This window comes from Anopheles marshallii, chromosome 3 (assembly GCF_943734725.1).
Source record: "Anopheles marshallii chromosome 3, idAnoMarsDA_429_01, whole genome shotgun sequence".
Lineage (NCBI taxonomy): Eukaryota > Metazoa > Arthropoda > Insecta > Diptera > Culicidae > Anopheles > Anopheles marshallii.
Window position 1 is genome coordinate 26,978,642 of NC_071327.1, and position 24,190 is coordinate 27,002,831.

The following is a 24,190-nucleotide window of genomic DNA, read 5'->3' on the forward strand; positions in this document are numbered from 1 at the left end:
TGTTTAGGTTCCAGAGATCTCATATCAATCGGAAATGTCCCAGAGTTTATGTTCTTAATTATTTCCTGTCCTGATGACAGTATAGATAGACAACTATTGCTTTAAAAATATACAAACATTACAGACTAAAATTTCGTTTCGCTATCAATTTCATGACGCAGACTTTGTAGACTTCAGAATGATCGTCTTGTCATGATCAGGTTCCATGACATGTCCGGATTTGCAAAAACAAACAAGAATGTGGTGTCATTTTCAAACCATTTCCGACACAGAATCGGATATCCTCGTCGGTAAGATAAGACATATTGAAATGTCTTATTTCAGCAATTTTTTGGTTGTGCATTTGTGCGATAACTTTCATTCGTATTTGTTCATTTGATGCATATCTCCTGAAATCGAAGTCATCTACTGGAAACAACGCCCGATATAACGAATTTTACTTTTCCAATCGATATGTCAGAGAACTACAGCCACACCCGTATTGGTGGTGGGCAAACACACTCGTACTTGTCGTAAACCTTTCACGAAGCCTCATGCACACGATCACCGCACATCCGTAGGATGGCCCTGAGCAAACCTGAGTATTGCAAACATTCAACCATCCATCGCGCGTCGTGTCGTCTTTGGTCCGAAAAGCACAAGCAAAACGTGGTGGCTGTACCATTGGACAGCTAGACTACCATCGTTGGGCTCCCCCAGATGCCCAGATATGTTGTCTTTTGGATGTTCGCGAGATATCTTGCCGGGTTGGAGATCGGTAGACCAACTTACCTTTTTGCTGAAAGATCGTTTCTCTCATCGCCGGTGGGTCCCAGGGCGGAATCTTTCCTGTATTGGGCCGACTTTACAGCTTCAACTTCTCGTGCGAAACCGTTCTCGAGCGACTTTTATTGCAGCGAAACCTGTTTTTCACATGTCTGTTTTTGGATGTATTACGCGATCGTTGGCTGCCGAAGTGAAGCTGCCGGTGAACATCGGACGAATTGGTCACGAACCTTGAAAGTGGAAGTGGATGAAAGCTGTAACGGTTGTGATTTGGGTGCACAATTTTATGTTGACCAATTGGTGAAGGTACTCGTCTGCTACCGTCGACAATAAGTGATTGAAAAATATGGTCAATTCTTCATCAAACGGAGGGAAACGCATTAGAGATATTAAGCGTGTACAGCGTACAGCAATCAGTTTTGTATTTCAATCATGTTTTGTTCGAACAATTAGTCTTTCTCCTTATATGCCGTACACAACAGTCGTACGTCCTAGTGTGCTGTCAATAATAAGTAGTACAGTGGCGTTGCAGCCAAGTCACCAGATCGCACGAAGGCGACATTCGGTACCACCTTCTGTTCCAAGAAATGTAAGCTACAAAAAGACACCAACCAACCACCTTCGCACAGCTACTCAGACACTACAATCTCCGGCTGGCAATATTCGGCCTACGCCATCGAAATAAAGCAATACACACTTTTTCACCATCGCCCACAAACAGATCGACCGTGCGGTTGGGTGACACTGGTACCACTTCCAGTTGGAGTGGAGAGATTTGTCGGATTTTGGTGTTTTGCCGGAAAAGGAAGCTCTCGGTGTTGCCTAAAATCGGGCAAACATGATATCAGATCCATTTTCGTGGCGAGTAATAACGATTTCTGCTGTTGTTGTTCGGACGAATGGCCCAAGCGGTACATCTTGTCGATATGGCCATTTTTGGACATTGTGATGCAGTGATCTTCACCGTCCAGCTAGGAAGAGTTATCGCCTGTGAGATCATATTTATAGAGGTGATTCTATTGGGTATTTTTAACTTATTATACTTCCTGCAGTCTTTAGACACTAGTTTGGGTAGAGACTTGAACTATTCTTGGCAAGAACTCCAATTCATTCATAAGGAGAAGGGTGATCTTGTTGGAATTTGAATTCTTGAGACTTAAACTATTCTTGGAAAGAACTCTAATTCTTTCATAAGGAGAAAGGAGATCTTGTTGGAATTTAAATTCAAAACACACCAATTTTCAACTAATGGCAACATCTCTACTAAAAGACGGAATTCTTCGCCTTTTCTCCAAAGAACCTCGCGACGTATTTCAAGTGCTCATCCCTCCAATACATTGTAAAGCACGTGCTTCCAGTAGTGCTATTAGCTTATCTGCTGCTCATCGGCACTGATTGCTTCCAAAGTGCATGATTGCAGTGTTTAAACAAAATGGTAGCAACAACAGTACTCGCACTACCACTCCCGGTAGGCCCTGAAACTTCTAATTGATAGCCTAGCGGTAGCAGATTATACAAGTGCCATCTTCCTCCTATCAGGTGTGAACAAGTGTCAAGTGCCTATAAAATTATTTGTCACCGAAAAGGACAATGTACTTGTACACCTGTACTTGGTTATTTCATTGTTTTTATAGATAATCGAGAAGAGTTTCCCTCACACAGAATTCAACTCTCTTTCCTTAAAATGGGTTTGCTATTTTTCACCGTTTCTTGCTCAACTAATGCGACAATATATTTCACATAACCTAAAGACGTACGTTTTATCGAAGATATTTATAGAGATCGCGATATTAAGACCCTAAACGTTATATCAAATTGATAAAAAAACACCTATTTCTACGCACCGATAAACGAGCACTAGGGCGTGGTGGTGTTTCGATCCACCGATGTTTTTCCTCGCCGTGGAAGGAATGTGAAAATAAAACATACTTTCCGCTGACAATCAACTGCTGTCGTTGTCGTGTGGTTGGCGAGCGAAAATTACGACCCTCGCTTGATGCGTCCAATATGTTCACCGGGATTGGTGTGGCCGCATAAATTCATTGTAGCTGCTAACTTGCGATGTTCGTTGAAGAATCCCCCTGGTGTTCGTCTGATAAAACCTTGGCTCGTTACCAGCACTTAGCAAAACCCACCACACAAACACAACGTATGCTTAGATAAACAAACTGACCAGCAGTGCCGAATTTTCAACACTTCAAACTGACCCCCAAGGTTACCTCTGTTTCGAACCACACGGTGTGCACTACAGTGGGACCTACTTGCCACCCGTGAAGGTGTCGACCACTTATCAACCGACTACAAAGTTGTGGTCTATGAAATTCGGTGTACAATTGTGTGCATCAAACGACACATTACCGCGGAGGTGCCTTTGGAATTGGAACTGTGGATGAAAAACTGCATTCTAAAGTAATGGGTTACACGCGACTTTATCATTACCGATGCAAAGGGTTTGGGTTGGATTAGTAGAGGCAGCAGCGTTTGAGCGGTTGCACGCGTATTGTGGAAGGGTGAGGCTATAGTTGAAAAGAGGCGTTGGATTGTATCTAGCGGGGCTTGTAGCGCTTATCAGTGCAATTGCATCGGACCGACACGGCATTCCACAACAACCTTGACGATGAGCGCAAATAGATGTTTGTTGGGAATTCTCGCCTCACACAGCTAGCACCTGATTAGTGCACGATATACGTATTACCGTGTCGTAGAAATGATCTACACATTACTTTAAGCTACGTAATCTACGAAAAAAAACAATCAAAAGTTTATATTTTGTATATCTCACGATCAAGATGTGTATGTTGTCGTTGTTAAAAGGTGTTATTTAATCAAATTCTCCAATAATTTCTTTCGGTGGAACTCAATTCCGTGGAAGACTTGGAGTTGTTGCACAATATATCATATCATTGACCTTTTTCTGTGATCTTATCAGGTTAATAAAGGTAGAATGAGGGCAAAGCATGCAATTTAAAGGAAATCTGTTATACCAATATAAGATATGTTTAGACACCAGAGATTGCATATCATTCGAGAATGTCCTAGAGTTTATGTTCTTAATTATTTCCTCTCCTGATGACAATATATATAGACAACTATTGCTTTAATAATATACAAACTTTGCAGACTATAATTTCGTTCCGCTCAATTTCATCGACTCAGACTTTGTAGACTTCAGAATGATCGTCTTGTCATGATCAGGTTCCATGTCATGTCCGGATTTGCAAAAACAAATAAGAATGTGGTGTCATTTTCAAACCATTTCCGACACAGACTCGGATATCCTCGTCGGTAAGATAAGACATATTGAAATGTCTTACTTCAGCAATTTTTTTGTTGTGCATTTGTACGATAACTTTCATTCGTATTTGTTCATTTGATGCATATCTCCTGAACTCGAAGTCATCTACTGGATACAACGCCCGATATAACGAATTTTACTTTTCCAATCGATATGTCAGAGAACTACAGCCACACCCGTATTGGTGGTGGGCAAACACACTCGTACTTGTCGTAAACCTTTCACGAAGCCTCATGCACACGATCACCGCACATCCGTAGGATGGCCCTGAGCAATGTATTGCAAACATTCAACCATCCATCGCGCGTCGTGTCGTCTTTGGTCCGAAAAGCACAAGCAAAACGCGGTGGCTGTACCATTGGACAGCTAGACTACCATCGTTGGGCTCCCCCAGATGCCCAGATATGTTGTCTTTTGGATGTTCGCGAGATATCTTGCCGGGTTGGAGATCGGTAGACCAACTTACCTTTTTGCTGAACGATCGTTTCTCTCAGCGCCGGCGGGTCCCAGGGCGGAATCTTTCCTGTATTGGGCCGACTTTATAGCTTCAACTTCTCGTGCGAAACCGTTCTCGAGCGACTTTTATTGCAGCGAAACCTGTTTTTCACATGTCTGTTTTTGGATGTATTACGCGATCGTAGGCTGCCGAAGTGAAGCTGCCGGTGAACATCGGACGAATTGGTCACGAACCTTGAAAGTGGAAGTGGATGAAAGCTGTAACGATTGTGATTTGGGTGCACAATTTTATGTTGACCAATAGGTGAAGGTACTCTTCAGCTACCGTCGACAATAAGTGATTGAAAAATATGGTCAATTCCTCAATTTCGTTACTGAGGGAAACGCATTAGAGATATTAAGCGTGTACAGCGTACAGCAATCAGTTTTGTATTTCAATCATGTTTTGTTCGAACAATTAGTCTTTCTCCTTATATGCCGTACACAACAATCGTACGTCCTAGTGTGCTGTCAATAATAAGTAGTACAGTGGCGTTTCCCCCATTAGAACCGGTGCAGCGCTTTGGTATGAAGTCATCAACCAGGTCGTGTACACGATCGACGATCACGTAGGATGTGTTTTATTGGAAGTGGTGTTACAATTCCAGCGGTGATCGTACTGCCTTTACTGGAACTGGTAACGAACTTTGCCGACACTGATTTATTTCTGCTACGAAAGCCCCCTCCGACCATTCGTGAACGGTGGCGTAGGAGGATGCCGCAGCGTGTGGGATAGAAAAAGCTTTCCCCTACTCAGAATCGAAGTCAACCATTGGTGGCCCTGGGCGTGCTGCAATACCGGTGCTCTTACTTGAATGTGGGTAGTTGATTCCAAAAATAAAAACCTCAATTCAGTCCCATTCGTTGATCTCCTGGACTGGCGCTGTCCAGTTTTTATCCCTCTCGAAGCACGTTGCCGATCAGCAGTTGATGTTGATCGACGATCGATTTATTCGTCGATGAAAAACACATTATCAAGTGTCAACTCTCGGTCCCCGTGGTGGATGTGAACGTTGATCAGCCTATTCCATTAGCTGCAAACACTTGACGGTAGGTCCCGCTCACCTCTCTGGCTTACATTTCTCCCAGCTCGATGATTTTAAGCACCGCATCAATGTTGTTCGTCTTGAGTGCCTCCTTGAACCTGCCTATCATGGCCGAAGCGAACGTTCCGGCTAATGTGAGGCGAGGGCGGTAAAGAGAACGAAACCAAACACAACGTTACATAGTTAAGTAAGTTAATACACCCCCAATCCGGTGCAGTGTTTGCACGAAAACAATGGCGTTCGCTAGGGAATGTATAGTATGGGTTGCTTTTGTGCACCTACGGAGGAGTATATTATTCGCACATTGCCCGTGTCATTTATGCGAAGGCTCACATTGACTGCATCCGGTGCGAAAGCTAATGAGCCTGCTGGGTTAATGGTGGCAATAAGTTAGTCTCTCCCTTATGTCACCAACACCGAACGGTCGTTCATTCATGGACAGATTGAAGCCATCCCAGATCCAAACTACTCAAACAAACATGGCCGAGGTATTCTCCGCTTTGATGCAATTCCCAGTCACTTCTGATAGACATCGTTTGGACGCTGTTAAGTGAGCTGAAATTTCACTCGGTGATGATAATTGCATGATAACTTGCTTAATTAAGATCATCAAGACCGGTGTACCGCAGATCATCCGAAATCTTCTCTGTCCGCGGAAGACTCCTAAAGATGTGAATTTTGTGATCGTTTGGACCAAACGTTTAACAGCACGCGAACGTATCGTTTTAAAGCTTAGACATCGCGCCGGTTAAGTCATCTCTGACAAATGTTCAAGCCAGTTGGTCAACTAAGCTATCTAACGGTAACTGTTGGGGTTTCTTTCCTCCCCTCGTTTCATAAACAAACCCGATTATAGCAGACTGTTTGTCCGAATGGTAAGAAAGCTCTTCAGATTGAATTATTCATGTCCATGAAGCAATTTAACCAAAACGTGTGAGCGAACGAAACTCTAAATTTAGTGAAGCTAAACGCTGTTTTCGGTTTCATCGTTCATTGACGTCCCCATCCACGGCGACACCTTGTCCACGCAGCGACTGAACGACCGATTGGGTGTGTTTGTCCATACTGGAAGTGCAAGAAACACTTAAAACTGCCCGCTATTGCCCACCTACCTCGTAACCTCGACGCATTGTACAGGACACCGTGGATGCGCTTCAGTGCCAGCTGTATTTCGCTCGTGTTGACCAGCCGGATTTTGTAGCTCTTTACCAGATCTTCGTTTGTGGCCATCATTTCATTGTGATACTTAATGACGTCTTCGCTACATGTTCACCGCAAACGTCGACGATGGTTCGGCATCGGGTGATGATGGCATCGTAGTGAGGAAGAATGGAAGAAAAAGTGCGAGAGAAATTTGGTTTTTTTTTTACAGAGAAGCAGAGGCTCGAATGGAGAGGACTCGTGTTACTGTGATTCTTTTTACAGCCACATGACATCATCGCTTTGCATGTTGCCATGACAGCAAACCGGTGATGATCTTCAACGTACGGTGAGAAACAACAAGCTAAAGTGCCGCAGGTGACCGAGGTAAAGCGCGGGCTGACAATTGCTAAATCAATTTGCACTCTGCATTTAAGTCGAAACCGTGTTCGCGTCACATAGTACGTATGATGCAGACGATGCTAATAATATTGCTTGAGAATGAATAGACTTCTACTGACCCATTGTAAAAACGGGCGTCCTCCGCGCGTATCAGATGACTTTTGATCTGATTGATGTGCTCCACGATTTCGGAATTGATCTGCTTCTCCGTGTCTTGCAGACCTTGCAGCTTCTGGAACAGTTCCTTCACTTCGTCGCTCACAACCGGAAAGCTCGTTGTAGACTGCGTGCATTTTGGGTAGCGAATGGGAAAAAAAATCATTCTTCCTCAGTAAAGGACGTCCAGAACGAATTTGGTTGGTAGCATAAGATACCAGCGGCCCGACGGTCGACCGGTTGTCACGATCGTCCCATCGGTACACAATGGGACGCATTATTCATCTACTTACGTTCATGTTGTCTATATTCAGAAACTGCACCAACGATTGCACGAGGTCACCGGCCAGACCGATGTCCTCGGTGTAGAAGCGCGTCTTGCCGTCGTAGCTAAAGTGTAGGCACACGCATTTGGCCGTGCGCAAGCTGATCAGGTTCAGCTTTAGCTCCGTCGCGTCCGCATCTGATGTCATGTACTCGATGTCGGACGGTAGCAGGAAATTCTACGTAAGAAAAACGCACACTTTAAGTAACCCCCCCCGTAGGCCCGTTTTCCGGTGCATTCTTGGGTGCTTACGCGGAAGAATGATATACGGGCGCCAAAGATCGTTCTTGAGCGTCGCAGACACGGCTTACCTGATTGACCCAGATGCATATTCGCTTCAGACGTTCCGAGATGCGAAACTCGACGTAACTTCCCCCCGGGCCATCCTTCGCTGGGAGTGTGTTGATGTAGGCTGCCATAGAATCGTGAAGAAAGAGCGATAGAGAGAGAGAGAGAGAAATAGAGAGTCGGCAAAGAAACGTACAGTCACCATGATTCCTTTTCAGTGCATCACCCGAGTTACACTGTCGGTGTGCGAACTTGTATGGGGTGGGTTGTATTTAACCATGTACGGACCCACTAACCCCACCATCAAAGCCAAAAACGTACCATGACGCATGCGGTTTCAGCAAAAAAAAAAAACCCAAACCGACTATGCACGCGAACACGGGGACCGCCTCGGCGTGCTTGGGGAATGGCGGTAAACGAGCATGCAAAACCCGTTTCCCAGACACTTATCGCTTTCGTTTGCTGGGCAGACAGATATGTACCAGTTTTTTTTGTTTTCGTGCGTCTTCCTCTACTTTTCCTCAAACCAAGAGTTAACACACTACAGATTTGTGGCTGATAATGGCCCAGCATTGATGGTGGGGAAGCAGATTGTGGCGTGGAAAACAAGAGGGTGTAACCAGTACAAAGGCGCATCTGTTTACTATAAGGTGAGGGTCGCTTTGAGTTTATTGTCGCAGAAAAGACTATGCAGATTTTCGTACTTAAACACGCAAGGCGAAGTGCGAGAGTTGGACGACGTAAAACTCTCTTTAAAATAATATACAAATTTAGTATTATAACTGAAATACCTGCTAACCGGACCTATCTGTATGGCGATCAGTCTTATTGTGCAATCTCCACAATCTTTAGTTTTAGTTACTTCTCTCCTCCCCATACCCAGCTTGATTGCCCAGCTACAGTTAAATAGAATAAAAAAGCCTGATATGGCAGGCATCTCTTGAGATTATTGCGCCTAGAATGTGTTGATCAAGAATTAAATTTGAGGCCAAAATATGAAGTCGCCAATTATCGCTTTTATGAAGTAATCTTCAGAATAACTTCGGAAAGTAACGACATCTTAATTATAACAAACTTAGAAAATGCTTCCCTAACATTTTTAATGAGTTGAATTTTTGGAATATCTGGCATTCCTCCAAACATCATACGACAATCAAGATCGTCGAGATGCACCTCTCATTTTATGAAGATATATTACTCTAATCTATTGCTGCTTCTAAGTTTAAAAGAAAGGTTCCCAAGAGGTAGTCTGAGGTTAAAGAAAAAGAGTTCTAGTGAGAGTGCCCTAAGGGCAACATCTGTTAACGATTAGTACCCGATCGCCATTAACCGCCCTGAGATTGAACGTAAAGCAAGCTATTATGAAGAGATGTATGGAAGCACATGCTAATAACTTACAGTAATAATTAAGCTGTCTTGAGCAGTCTCAGAATTAAAACATCTGCAGGCTATTTGGAAGGAAAATGAATGATTTCTCACCCACAATACTCACACACACTTTTCGGCGAGCCGGTCAGATTATGCGGTATCGTGTACATGGCAAACTTTGGCAGCTGGCGGGTCAGTTCAAACACGTGAAACTGTACGCTGCTCGGATAACCGACGAATGCCTTAATATGGATGTCCTGCGCATTATCCTTGAGCGTCTTCAGCGGTATCAGTATGCGCGAAACGTCCTTCGTGAGATGTGCGATCAACGTTTCCTCCTTGAACAACTGATCGGCAAAGATGAGCACCGCCCGGATAGTGGTGGAATTGTTGGTCGAGACGGTGATGTCAATGTTCATGTCGTTATTGTCGTAGCTGGTCGAAATGCCAATCTGAAGCCGCGTATTGGACGGTATAATACCGACGTTGTCCGGCACACTCTGCACCAGATTACTCTCGCTCGTATTGCTAAGAATTTCCTTGTTGTACTTGATGTTGTTCTCGTAGTGCTTCAGCTCGAGCAGCAGCTTCTGCTTCTGGGTCAACAGTGCACTCATCTCCTCGTCCGCGACGTTGTGCAGCGTCAGCATGTTGACGCTTGGCGTCGTATATCCCCTGACTAATGTGATTAGCGTAATGAAAGGCAAAAAAAGAAAAAAAAAAACGTCATAAATTTACGTCAGATGATCTCACCGACTCGATCTCACTTTCTCCATCCGCCGTCACGATGACAAGATCGAGCAAACCAATCCCGCGGTAATCGTTGCACGCAATTCCACAGACAAAATCGTTCATCCTCATCCGGAACCAAACGTCCCCGGTACGTGGATCGCGTACATCCAGCTTGCCACTCTTCCAGCCGACGATCATCTGCTTCGACTCGCAACCGAGTATGTCGTACGTGGCCATCGCGGTAGCGCGTGCCTTCGACTTGATGCGCCACATTCGCACGTTCTCCTCAAATACACCGATCGTGCCATTCTTCACGCTGTACATAAACTGCCCATTGCGCAGCGCGACCAGGCTTTGTATCTCGTTGCCCTCGGTGAACTCGTGCAGCAGCGTTTCCTTCTTGTAGATCCGTATGCATCCATCATCCGTGCCGATGATGAGCTGTAATCAAGCGTAACGAAACATTGACAGACCACTTACTTGACTTACTTACTTGATGGAATGCATTAGACGAAAGGGTGGCTGTTATCACGTTAGCTGCGGTACGCACCGATAGAGTCTAGCGCGATAACGTCTTACCTCATTTTGGCTATCCTTATCGATATCGATTAGTAGCAGTGCAACCACGCTGCCGGTCGTTATCAGCCACAGAACTTCGGTACCTTCCTGATTGTAACCCCGCACAACGGCTGCAAATATTTAATATTCTTTTATTACTGTATTGATTGATGGCTAATCATGGAACAATTCCATTAGCTTCAATGGGCAGATATTTAACAAACAAGTCGCTGTCGTGATGATGTGATGTTGAGCACATAAAAGCACAAGTTATTACATACAGTCTTCAAAAGATTCAAAAGAGAAACAGTGTTGTAAGATTTACTTCCCAATGGCAAGATCTACGATGACTTCCCAGACTATATTACTGGAATACCTCATTATTGGAATTGGAGGCTACGACTTCTACAGACTTAGCAGTATTAAATTAATGAACAGTATTAAAACGTTTACTTCCCAATGGCAAGATCTACGATGACCTCCCAGACTATATTACTGGAATACCTCATTATTGGAATTGGAGGCTATGGAGACTACAGGCTTCCAGGACTAGGAAGAATCGGGATTAGTTTGGTATACTTTGGTGTGCAACTTCTCTATATGATCCTTCCCGTTCCCTGCGTGTTAGAGCTCCTCTCTATATTCCAAACAGGCTCACGTGTTATGACCAGAAGGACCCTTTCCTCAGAGCGCAAGTTGCATTTAACAACCCTCAGCATCTGTTTGACTATCATGTCCCCCGGCAGCCAAAGCTAACGACGGAAACGACAGTGGACACGCGTCTCTTCTAGACACAGCTGCTAAAGTTAGATTAGTTAGGGTAGTTTAGTTTAGAATTATTACAAATGTTATAATAAATAACATAATTATATACTGCTTTGCGCTCTCACATTAAAACATTAAATTATTCTGATGACTTTTTTGTCTAAATATACGTATAATAAAGGTATATAGGTTCATAAATTTTATTTCTAATAACATCACGTTGTGCACGTCGTACTGAATTTTTAAGTGGGTTGTTTAGAACATTAAAAACTGATGTTTTTATCAATTATTTTGATAGACTTTTGGGTGTTCAATTTTGAGTAAGTAAGTTCAAGACTAATAAGACTAAAACTTAACCTAAATTTGCAATATATGATGCATGAAGCGTGTGAAGGCGAATAAATACCCACCATTGCCACCGACGATCAGCGTATTGCCCGGATTATTGGCATAGGGACCGATCACCGCCGATCGAACGCCCTCATGGAAATCTCTCTGGAACAAGTTACAATTTTCATCCACGTGGTACGCTGCAAAAATCAAATGCAATCAGATACAAGTTCGATCAATTTCCCTTTGCTTGCCACCAATCGGATTTCTCCCGTACCGACCTAGCACATGTGAAGGACTTCCAATCACCAGCACGTCACGCTCGTCGTCCTTCTTCAGCCGCCCGGCCACAATCGCCCGTATGGGAAAGTTCATGTTGAGCAGCGCGATGTCATTTTTGATTTCCGAAATCGACAGCTTCGAGTTTTGCAGCCCGTACCGTTTGTGCGGTGTGTGGATTAGAATCTGGTGGAGGAGGTTAAGGTACGAGAAAGTCCACACCTGGGTCAGTCAACGTCGGAAATGGACACACTCATGATCGTTTCGATTCGTGACGGTAGTCGATCGTGCACAGTCCGGCACCCGATATATGGTATCGTCGAATGGTAAACTAGTTTTTTTATGTGTTTGTTTTCTTTTCACGCCATTTTATACTTCCCGTCCGAGGGTCACGCATCAAACACACGAGCCTTGCGGACGCGTACCTACCTTATCCGCGGTGGTGACCATGGTCAAACAGGAATGTATCCCGTCGTACTTTCCGCAGGTCACCAGCTTTTCAAACACTTTATAGTTGAGCGAGAAGGAAAAGACGGGTTTCGTTGATATGTCCATAGCTTAGAACGACTCGCGCGTTATTTTGTGGCGTAAGATCCTGATCCAGCGACCCGATGCAGTATGACTCGAATTCGGGTTGTTTTTCACTGCGATTGTTTGTACGTTGATTCACGCCATGGTAACGGCGGTGACGAGGAGTTCGCCCATGCGTACTAAAGTGTGGTGACATACCTGTTGATAGTGGAGTTCGATTGTGGACTTCGGATGCAACAGGTGGAAGAACGTTAATGAGAAATAATGATGTAATTGTTCCGTTTTAACAAATGACATTAGTACATGATGCGCCGTAGCTATCCATGCCGTGCAGTCGTACCACCGCTTTTAAAATTTTCAAACTTTTTGCTGGGAATTATAAAACATTAGTTTTTTTACGTTAATTGGTTATAGTTGTTTTGCAAAATCTTATTTGAGCAATTGCGGTTCGATTTGCTCTGCTTGATTAGCTGAGTGACTATAGTTGAGTAGTCAAATTTCCATGTTGTGAACATAGTCCATGCGATTGTTGTGCGTTACTACTGATAAGATTTGTTTAAAATTATTTTCTAAATAACGTTTCATCCATTTCTCATTCATTTTTGAAATGGTACTCGATCGTACTGTGCTATCGATCGTTGAAAGCGATCTGTAAACGAATGAACGGGGTGTAAATTGGTGCCCCTTGCACGATCCATGTTCGAAATTCGAACGTTAAGGTGCATGTACACGGTTACAATTTTCGATAAAAGGTAAGCGTAAACATCGAAGCTTGTTGGCAATTTTAAGTTAAGCTGATTCATAAATTATGTTAATAGAACTAATTAGGAAGTATATTAATATAAATATTTTTTTTTAACATAAAGAACTTATTGGAAGAAGAAAACTAATTTCTTTGATTTTTCGTTTATTCAGTCGACATTTGTGTGAATCACGAATGATTACTACAAAAGATACTTTAGAAAAATATGCCTGAAATAAGGCTAACCATTTAATGTGTGGAATCCAGTAAAATAAGGCCGTAGCTAATGATTTTAAATATTACTATATATTAAACTCTTCACATGAATCATATTTTACCTTTGTCAAATGAAAACGAAATTTCATAACAAATTGCACTCAGATTGACATGCAGTTGTAGCAAACCATCAGTTTGTTTTAAACCAGAAATTGTTACTGCTAAATTTTAAAGAAATAGTGTTTTCCCGAGTAACGCGAATTCGATATACACGTTTCTCAAAATTATGACAGTTCGTGTAATTTTGTATGTGTAATTAATTTTTTTGTTAAAAACTTTAATTTTGGTAAAAAATTACTATAATTGTCGAAATAATCGTAAAAATATCAATTAACAGTGTGCTTTGTAACGAAAAAAGGAGAAATCGATCACTGAATACTAAATGTAAACGATATTATAAATAGAATTCGAGTTAAAAATTAGAATAATTGAAAATTCGAAAATTCGAGTTACGCGATTTTCTCTGGCTCGTGTTATTCGCGTAACACGGGTAAAGACTGTAGTGCAAAATGCAACGTATATTTTTTTCCAACGAGAAAAACATTAAGTCCCATAGTTTCTATTCATTTTTGACTCATTAATGACTCATTGGACATTTTTGTCACTTTTGTTTTTAAAATAGTAGGGTTTATCAATACATTTACTACAAATTTTTTTTTAGATTTTCCACTCTATTTACTTATAGAAACATTTCAATTTTTATGAAACGAGCATTACATTCCTTAAAGTTGATGAGGCTCTACTTCTTCCGGAAGCGCTGCTTAGTATTGCTTCCGTTGCTAGAAATGCTTCTTTTCGGAAAAAGGTGTTTGCTATACACGACCAACTCCAGTTGAAAGTTTCATGTTCCAGAACTCATTCCCTCGTCTTAGTATTAAGTTCTAACAACGACTTAGCTTACTGTAGAATGTTGGCCGAGTTTTATCGCGTCAACGAGTTAAGTAATTTCGCAAAAGTGTTTATTAAACACTGTGACTGTTATTTTATTAAAATATATTACATTTCATTATATGTTACATTATACATTAAGCACAACAGGTTCATTGATTGTCAACACAGGCTTTGTGATCACTTCCGAAGGTTGTTTTTTTTCCATTACACCACTCATCCAACCAGTATAGCAGGAGGCGCAGGGAAGAAACGTCTTCGATGGTATCCATATCCGTTCCCATATCCGTAACCACCATATCCATATCCGCCATAGCCACCGTAACCGTATCCAGGATAGCCTCCGTATCCACCATATCCTCCGTATCCTCTGTATGGGCTTATCACACCGAGACCAAAGCCAAACTGCGGCACTGGATTCGATTGCACGAACTCACCTCCGAGGGCGAGCAGAGCGATTAACGTTCCGAATAATATTAAACTCTTCATTGCACTGGTAAAAACAAACACTCCAAACTTTTCGGTGATTAGCTGTGGTGATCAAATGCTTCCGAGAGGTTAAAACTGAACAATCATACGGTTGTGCAGCGAATGGAAACGGATGATACACCGGAACAGGACTTAAATAGCAGCTAGTGGAGGCGTTAATTTTCTCTCAACCGAAGCATCGTAACTGACTCTACAAACACGCTGCGTATGTATTGCGTTGGATCGGTGTGCAGCTTCTTTCTGCGGTAGTCCAGGAAACTCGCAATAGCTTGTTGGTGCTAATAGCGGGTCTGTCTGAGACAGGCTGAGCTGAGTAATAAACAAAAACATCAGTTCTGGACGGTAGAACGAATGGTGTCAATTTCGATTAACAAACCCGATCGTTACTCGAAGAGGTTAGCGTACGCATCGGGAGTACGATGTCCGTAGTATCCGTCGTAACGTTGAAAGATGAATCCTGTGATAATTAGGAGGAAAACTTTCCATTAGTTTAAATAATTCTACTTCCTTCCACAAACCTTCACCTGGTATACTACGGTACCGCGAGTCATCGTAGCGTACTCCAACGCCGAATCCACCGCCCGGAAACGATAGGAACGGATTTCGACGCTCCCTCACGTGCTTCGCACCCACGGAAGCTGTCGAGCCGTCGCCATACATTCTAGCGATCAGTACGAGCACCACAAGTAAACAGTGTAAGATGTTCATGTGTTTTGCTTTTGATTCGTACCGCAGCTCAATGTGCACTGGAGTGCGGTCGTACCGGCAACATCTCTAGAACCTCATCCTGCTCATCATCAGCAAACACACCTTCCCGTCAGCAGCATACGCATTAGTTTTCAAATGCAAAAATCAAATATGCAAACAAATAAAGACGCACTATACGGCTGGCAACTTGCTGAACAGGTTCCACCAAAAGTTTCGCAACGCGGGTACGGGTTCAGCTTTCCAGTTCAGAATTCGTAATGCTGCTAGGAAGTGAAAGAACACATTTAATCTAAAACGATAATTAGCATAATTTGGTTCAAGATGTTGGATCAAATCGGGCGGAAAACTTTATCCCACTTTATTATATCTTATTTGATGATTTTTTTGGTATTTAGGTTTATATATTTAGGTTTTAAAGCTTAAGATCAGTGTTAGTAAAATTTTGGTGTTACAATTATATAGTTACACACTTATACACATTTTGTTACCCTTTAAATGTACGGAATAAAAAACATTTCCATTTCTGTATTCTAACCAAAATCATTGGAGTTTTAATTTTATAGCAGAAAGAAAATGAGACGCATTTAAATACGTCTAACTCAAGCTGCAGTGTGATGCATGGGGCATTGCTTACTGAACTCTGAAGAAGTGCTCTGAACAAAAGAATGAAATGGAAGAATAGACAAGAAACATGTTTCAAACGCTATCTGGTTTTGTCTAAATTATTCTACTATTTTTTATTACATTTTAACCATTACATTAACATTAACCAACGACCTTTGATTATGATCTATTTGTAATAAACGAGCTGTAATTTAATGTAATGTGATCGCTGATACAACGGTACCGCCGTACCGCTGTACAAAAGAAATGAAAAATTCTATTTTTTAAATATTTAGTCATGACCGTAGCGGTTACCACTGTGGTATACCCATAGTGGAGCAAGATAACGGTCAAATATATCGACCGTTTCAAACGCTTCTTTTTAAATCACATTTGTTTCTTTAATTATTCGAGCTGTTTTTTTTTTAATGAAATTTGTATTTTAACAAACACACACATTCTTTTAAAACTTTAAACTTCGATAAGCGATAAGAAGATGTGTTGTGTAAAACAAAGAATATCTTTGGAATATCGTGCAAAATTTTCGCAACGTTGAAATATTTCTTCGGGCTTTAAAATTCAAGAGGAAAGAGACAAAACTAACAACAACAAAAAAATTGTTTAAAAACACCTTATATTATCGTTTACTAACACAGCAATCAAAGCGTCTTACTAGCTCAAATATTTTTTTTTGTGTCAAAATCGTATCCTGACCGTTCCCTCCTAACTATCCTATCCGACTTTCCGAACTCTACTGAGCCAGAAACGGCAGAAATGGCCTTTAGTAGGTCGTTGCGCCATGAAGAAGATTTCGCCCCAATTAAATGGAAAGTTACAGATTTAACTTTTGCATAACATCTACGTCATTGGACAGTGTGTTGTGTTTAAATGGAAAATAAACAACAGAAACAACCATGAAAACTGTTAGCTATAATACTTTAACCACAATTTAATTTAATTTTATAGGCTTATTCATATTATAAATCGTTTATTTTGACAATAACATAATGAATAAGCAATAGAGCTTCAATTTGTTTTAAACCAATACATTTGTAATGGCATTTGTTTGAATAAATTGACAGATGCTACTTTGCTAAATTCATAAGAAACTTTCTATTCTGTCCTGGGATGATTCCAAATGCCGAGATGACCCTTATTAACATGAAGTAGAAAGTATTAAAAATATTTCATTATATTTAAATGTTTCGTAGTGGTTCCAATGATTATAACAAATAGTATTGATAATGTTTAAAAACAAAACACGATTTATAAAAAAAAACATATTATTTTTATTACACAACATCAACGATTCCACGCATCCACGCGGTTTCAGGTCAGACTTGATATAATTTTCCACCGGTTACACCTTTCACGTTCACTCATCGTAGTCGTTTTCCACGCACCACACTCTTACACTATTATCATGCCGACCTTGGTGGCAACAGCGCGAAAGAAGTAAATAACAAAACTCAGCTGTTTCTTCATCTCCCATCATTGAGCAAACGCGTAACGGTTTAGTTGTTCGGTGGCCCACCGCCTAATTAGCGTCCGAAGCCAAACTGTTTGACCTTCGTCACCTCGCGATACTGGTGTCCGCCGAGCAGCCCGTGGTGTCCATGCTTGATGTGTACCTTCTTCTCGACCGTCTGCTTGAACGGGAACAACAATCCGCCACCGATGCTCTTTTCCTTGTAGTGATACTGGTACTTGAGGCCTCGCCTTTCCCGCACCGTACCATCGTCCACTGCCGCGACGGTTTCGGCCCCGCTGAGCTGACTCTCTTCCGCCAGCATATCGACCGGGGAATCGATCGGTGTAAACGTGTGGCCACAGTGGAGCAACGCCACAATCACCACTAGCACTGCACAGTACAGCTTCATGGTGGATCGTAAGTAGTGTAGTGTTTCCCGTTTGGAACAGTGAGGAAGAAGCTGCCGAATGTCCTGATACCAACGCGGACGACACCTGACCTGTTCGGTTGAACCGTCTGCAGATGACTGGTAATAATCGGACGGTTTTTTGGTGCCTCAAATGAAGCCCCCGTGGCCGGCTCTTATGGGCTTGGTTTTGTGCGTTGCTTTTCTTTTTTAGACAAAATCTACATTTACATAACTGGTCCGTGACCAGTGGGTGGGGAAGGTGGTGCGTCCGGTGTGATCGGTGGGGGGTGAACTTGAGATGGACACTGTTCGCCGCAAGATTGCCCGAAACGTGTCGAATTTTGTAGAAATCCGTCTCAGACGATACCTGATGCGAATAGCTAATGGGAATTTTCCGTATTTTTAGATACAAGTTTGACGTCTGTGCAGAAGAGCCCATTATTTACTTTTCAGGAGTTTTATGGCAAATTAATTGTTTAAGAAGAATCAAGTGTGCTTGATGCTACGTTAATTTTTTTGGAAAGTATAACATCAATCTGTATTGTCTAATTTTAAGTGTTACGATACAATAGAAAAGTCACACAAATTTGACATATTGTAAAAGAGCATTATATAAATATTTTTAAATTGTTGTTGAATTTTGACAATCTGTTATCTTTTCAGCTATTTTTTCGATAGTATTATTATGTAGATCAAACTTTTTTCAACTATTAAAAAAAAGTAAAACACTTCAAATGTGTTACTCAAACTTCAAACTTCAAAAGTAAGATTGACAATCTAAGTTTATACTAAACTATGTTGGGAGTTGCACCCTTACTTGTGTGTTTGATAATTTACTTATTAACTTTTTTTGTTATCTATTTCCTTGTTTATTTGTTTATTTACTTTTTTTTTAAGTAAGATTGACAATCTAAGTTTTTATTAAACTTTGATGGGAGTTGCACCCTTACTTGTGTATTTGATAATTTATTTATTTATTATTTATTTCTTCCATGATGACGGCGTTTGCCGTATTATCAACAAAGTGTTGAGTTATTACAAATATTTCAAATTTTACAAGGCATTTCCTCCTTGCCAATTGTCTTATCCCGGTTTGATAATTTACTTATTAACTTTTTTTGTTATCTATTTCCTTGTTTATTTGTTTATTTACTTCTTTTTTTTAAGTAAGATTGACAATCTAAGTTTATATTAAACTTTGTTGGGAATTGCACCCTTACTTGAGTATTTATTTATTAACTTATTTTTGTTATCTATTTCCTTGTCAAATTTGTTTATTTACTTCTTAATTAAAATGATTTCATTTATTTTTACCCTCTTCTGCCTACCTTGCACTTTAGATTAAAAAGTTATCATATTAATCTGCTTACATTTCAAAGTTTACTCTTCGTTTGGCTGCCATTGCTCAATAAGTCAGAGCGCCACACGGCATTAGAAGCGCTTAGTAATTATGCCGTGAATCATCATGACACCGTCAGAAAGGTATCAAAAATCAATCACAAGTTGTTTGCCTCATCTTTGTTGACATTGAACTATTTTCCGTCCTTGGTTGACCACCGAAAGCCACCGCACCCAGTCACCTACATATGCGTCGATTATGTTGTAAACAAGGTGAAGATTTTGGGAAACCCCTATGCTCGGATCGGAACTCGTCAAACGAGACGATGATATATCGCATAGAGTTCATGGTTCACTGCTACCGGGACCGGGGCCGGTGTGTGTGTGTATGTGTGGAAAATCATTCACAAAAATTCCCACCTCGAAGGCAAACGACCCACGACAGGTGTTGCGTTACGACACCATCAGTCAACCTTTTGCCGAGACGGGAAGGGGAAGGAATCGTCAATACGCGAAAACAACACAAAATTTGATCCAGTTCCGCGGGTGTGATTAAAAACAATAATCAACAAGAGGTTCGTTGCCTAACGTACCGTTCAGCTCTGTGTTCCTTTTGGCAGCACGCGTTTGCCCTTTTGCAAGCGCACACACGCTCGGCTAATGATACCGGAGCCGTTCAGCTGCTGCTGCTGCTACATGGTGGCGATGTGTAAGTGCGGGTCGGGAGTTGGGTGGACAACCAGGAAGCGGACGACACGAAAGCGCCATCACACCGCGATCTGCGTCGTGCGATGATGACAAACGATACGATCGCCGGGTGCGTGTGTGCATAAGGCGCACTGCAAGGTTCTAGTGTGTGTACGCCGCAACAACAAAAATCCCAGAACCGGGCACGGGCCGGTAACGGGGGCAAAATGCCAAGTATAAATACGGCATCGACGTTCCCGGCATGCACTAAACCGATCTAGAACGACACCGACACCGCATCGGGAGGGAACGCTAGCTTGTTGCAAACCCAAAAGTGTACGCCGAGTGTGTGAAGCAAGGATGAAGTTGCTGTACGTGTGCTGTACCTTCCTGCTGGCGATGGTGGCATTTGGCAGCCTCGAAGCTGTCCCGGTGGAGCAGGTGGAGCAGGACGGGGCGATGGTGGTGATGGACGATCCGATGCAGGATCAGCAACCACTCACGCTGGAAGACATGGTTGCGGTTAACGATCAGACCGTGATGGATCTGGGCGAGGTGGCTCGGGAGAAGCGACACCACCGGTACGGTGGCTACGGTGGTTATGGCGGGTAGGTCCATCGGGAATCGCGAATCGGTGTTTTTGTGATTTATAATTCTTTGTTATTGCCATTTCGCGTTGCAGATATCGAGGCGGATACGGTGGATACGGTGGATACGGAGGCTATGGTGGCTATGGAGGCTACAGAGGGGGATATGGGTATGGTGGTCACCGTGGCGGATACGGCGGTTATCGTCGTGGAGGATACTACTGAGAAGCGGTGTGGTGTAAAGTGTAATGTTACAAAAGTACCCAATAAAGAACGATTGTGATACGGCATGACAAAGCAATGTAATTTGTTGGTTCAACTGGTGCGGAAGTAGGCGCCGTAGCTTCGAAAGCGTAGATGAAGGACATCCATTTTTCTCTTTGCTGTTGGAGTTTCTTTCCTTATTACGAGATGTTTCCTTTTGATTGGATCTTATTATTTTCGATCGACGTTTCGCTGATGCTTTTCTATTAATTTAATAAACGATTTACTTATAATGAATAATAAAACACTTGAACATTTCTTGCAAATTTCTTATTCCTTAGGGTATATTTCAAAATAATTAATAAAAAAAACATAAAATTGTTTATTGCCTAGTATTGCTTAATAAAACAATACTAATGGAACATCTAAAATTTCGTGTTTGAAGCAAACAAATGTTCCAAACTGAATTGGTTGAAAAAAGGAGAAAAAATACATTAAAACATTTGCTAAAAGAATTAAACCGAAACTCAACTGCGTGTGATTCACAAAGTAATAAAAAAAAGGGGTGATTCAAGTAAAAAGTAATAAAAAGTGTAATTTCCTTAGAATTCGATAAGAAAACATTGCACAACATGAGAACTAAAACGCCTCCCTCCTTTCTTTGTTGCATCACTGGAGGGACATTAGAGATCGCGGCGAGTAGTGATTTTTCCTTTGATTTTTTGTTCTGCTAATTTCATTTTAATTCAGTTTTAATTAAACATTTCTCAATTGCCTTTTTTGTGTAAATAGAAGTTTTATGATAATTTGTACTGTTAATGATTTTCTAAGCCACCGTAATTGATTTAAGAAGAGTGGTTATTATATCATAACAAGCTCTGAAGTTATAGAATTAAATGCTTTAATGAATAATTATTTAGACAGAAAAAAAACACTTTTGAATAGAACAACTTAAACAGAACATTTAAGGTTTTCAGTGTTTTAAATATTTTTTAAAAATAAAACTTTAAAATATTTCAGTAACTCTTTCAAACTTTAAAACATCCAAAGACATATTTTATAAACGCTTTCTTTATGGTACCTTTCAATGCATAATGGAAAAATTCTAATTAACCGAGCGTCCTTCTTAAAGTCTACACGGCACGGCACCTTTTACACTTTCTCCCGCTACTGACCAAACACCAAACCGGTCACTGCTATTCGCACCAATCAACGGCGCAGAACCATTAGCGCTAAATCATGCCACTGAATATGCACACACGGTGCGTAGGTTTTGTGGCGTTGCGCCGAGCGACCGAGCGCATCGTCCATTGATCGACGCGCGTGTATGCTAACTTCTGTCCAATCCCCGGTCCGGTGAATCCCCGGCTCGTGCAAGAAGTGCAATGCACCGCAGGAAGTACGGAAATGCAACGCGGCTAGGCAATGACAATACATTACACATGATGACTTTAAAGTTTTCTCCCATCATGTGCGTCATCATCTAGCGTTTGCGGTTTAGCAAAGTGACATTTCTCACACAGTGGCCTGGCGGTATTCAATGTTGGTGTCGTTCGATGAAGGAAAACAGGTTTTATAATTTATATGGCAAAAAAATGTGCGCTAAAATAACGGCACGATGGCCTAATGTTGATATGCATCCATCTCTTATGTAACAAAAAACCACCCCCAACCAGAACATAAAGTCACAGCAGCAAACAAAAGGTAACGCCCGGATTTTGGCGCAATAAATTAATTACGCCAAAAACACAATCATTTGATCATCCGAAAGATCATCCAACTGTGGCAAGCAAATTGCTAGGTCGGACACACAAACCACGTGGGAACATTTGCGCAATGGATCTAATTCACAAACAAATTTGCGGTTGACAGGCCCTACCGTCTTGACCTTGTGCCATTTTTATGCAGTTCAGTGACGTGCAGTGGGGAGGGGAGGGAGGTAACACTTAACCCTCCCACAATTGTTTGCCTGTCTGGTCAAACGGTTAATTTTCCCACGAGAAGAAACCAAAAATGTCTGTCCTTCACTAATTTCTCTTTCTACTGCCATGTTACCGAAGCGAAGCGCCATATTGCCGTCATATTTTCACAGTTTTATTTTTTTTTTTTTTGGTTTTCTTTTTACATCATCACACGATCGGCCGCCTAGAAGAAGTATGGACTTCCGAAGCCACCACCGTATCCGTATCCACCATACCGGTAACCGTAGCGCCGGTAGCCACCGTATCCGTAACCGGGATAGAAACCGCCCCCATATCCGTACCCGGGATAGAAGCCGCCCCCGTATCCGTATCCGCCGGGATAGCCACCAAAGCCGCCGAAGCCACCACCAACAATTCCAACGCCAATACCAACGCCACCGAATCCAAGATGACGCTTCGTTCGTTGACCTTCCGTTTCTGGCGCTTCCGGAACTGACGCGTCGGGTGCCTCGTCCGGCACCAACTGTTCCATGTACACTGCAGGTGGCTCTGTGTTAGTTGTGTCCTGCTCTGATGGTTGCTGTTCCGCAGGATAAGCCACTGCCAGACCGATCATGGCCAGGGCAAGTAAGCTGTAGAAAGTCTTCATTGTTGGAGTGTTAGTGGCGTCCGATCACCTAAGAACACAGAGAATATTCTATTAATGACGTTCGATTATACACTTATGAACATGCTATTAACTATACACAAAAGTTCACAAATTCTTGAGCGTGATCTTCGAACTCTTGATCAATCAACCTCCAACAAACCGATAAACAAACTAAGCAATCTCTGTCAATGAACAGTTCGAATTCGGGATGCAAAGAATACGCTTCCAGAATTTATCCCCTTCGCTAATGTTTGCTTCCGTCATTTCCATCCAGACAGTACAGCACAGTAGCAATCGCATTCTAACAGATAAAATCCCCTACTCGTGAAGCGGGAACGATCGATTAGCACACTGTTACTTTCAGATTATTATGTTTATCATCTACGGTTTTGCACACAAAACGATCACTCACGTTAGCACTCACGTAACGATAAGCGTTACCAAAACACTCATTCTCGAATAGTTCTTCCGTCATGGTTCCACCATCTACCCGGAGCGCACAAACGATATCTTACCTTACGGAACAAAACCTTGCTAGCGAACTTTGGAGCTTTCCGTGGTCTGCTCGAGCGTTGCCCGTCGTTTGATCGTCTCCCGGCGATGATCGTTTTTATATATCAAATCTACACCACCGCGGCGCACGTAAAGCCCACCGTTGGTGTCCCGTGTTTTTGGGAGAGTGGGAGGGACCAGAGGAGAAAACGGTGGCCGAGGGCGAGATGCGTACAAGATGCGAAACGGC

The 24,190-nt window shown here is 42.1% G+C and overlaps 3 protein-coding genes across 3 annotated transcripts; 1 reads left to right on the plus strand and 2 right to left on the minus strand.

Moving 5' to 3' along the window:
• Window positions 1–5,629: 5,629 nt before the first annotated feature.
• LOC128714421 (Bardet-Biedl syndrome 2 protein homolog) lies at window positions 5,630–12,499 on the minus strand. Its single transcript, XM_053809296.1, has 11 exons — window positions 12,374–12,499; window positions 11,947–12,130; window positions 11,746–11,865; window positions 10,592–10,701; window positions 10,048–10,453; window positions 9,405–9,959; window positions 7,936–8,036; window positions 7,593–7,802; window positions 7,263–7,426; window positions 6,714–6,862; window positions 5,630–5,730 (listed from the first exon to the last, which is right to left on the minus strand). The coding sequence occupies exons 1-11, from the start codon at window positions 12,497–12,499 to the stop codon at window positions 5,630–5,632; spliced, it is 2,226 nt and encodes a 741-aa protein (XP_053665271.1).
• A 7,947-nt stretch (window positions 12,500–20,446) lies between these two features.
• On the plus strand, window positions 20,447–20,898 carry LOC128715248 (uncharacterized). The gene is made up of 2 exons (XM_053810129.1): window positions 20,447–20,694; window positions 20,769–20,898. The coding sequence occupies exons 1-2, from the start codon at window positions 20,447–20,449 to the stop codon at window positions 20,896–20,898; spliced, it is 378 nt and encodes a 125-aa protein (XP_053666104.1).
• A 2,124-nt stretch (window positions 20,899–23,022) lies between these two features.
• Window positions 23,023–23,448, minus strand: LOC128715153 (keratin, type II cytoskeletal 1-like). Its single transcript, XM_053810034.1, has one exon. It carries the CDS (start codon window positions 23,446–23,448, stop codon window positions 23,023–23,025), a length of 426 nt encoding a protein of 141 aa, XP_053666009.1.
• Window positions 23,449–24,190: the final 742 nt, after the last annotated feature.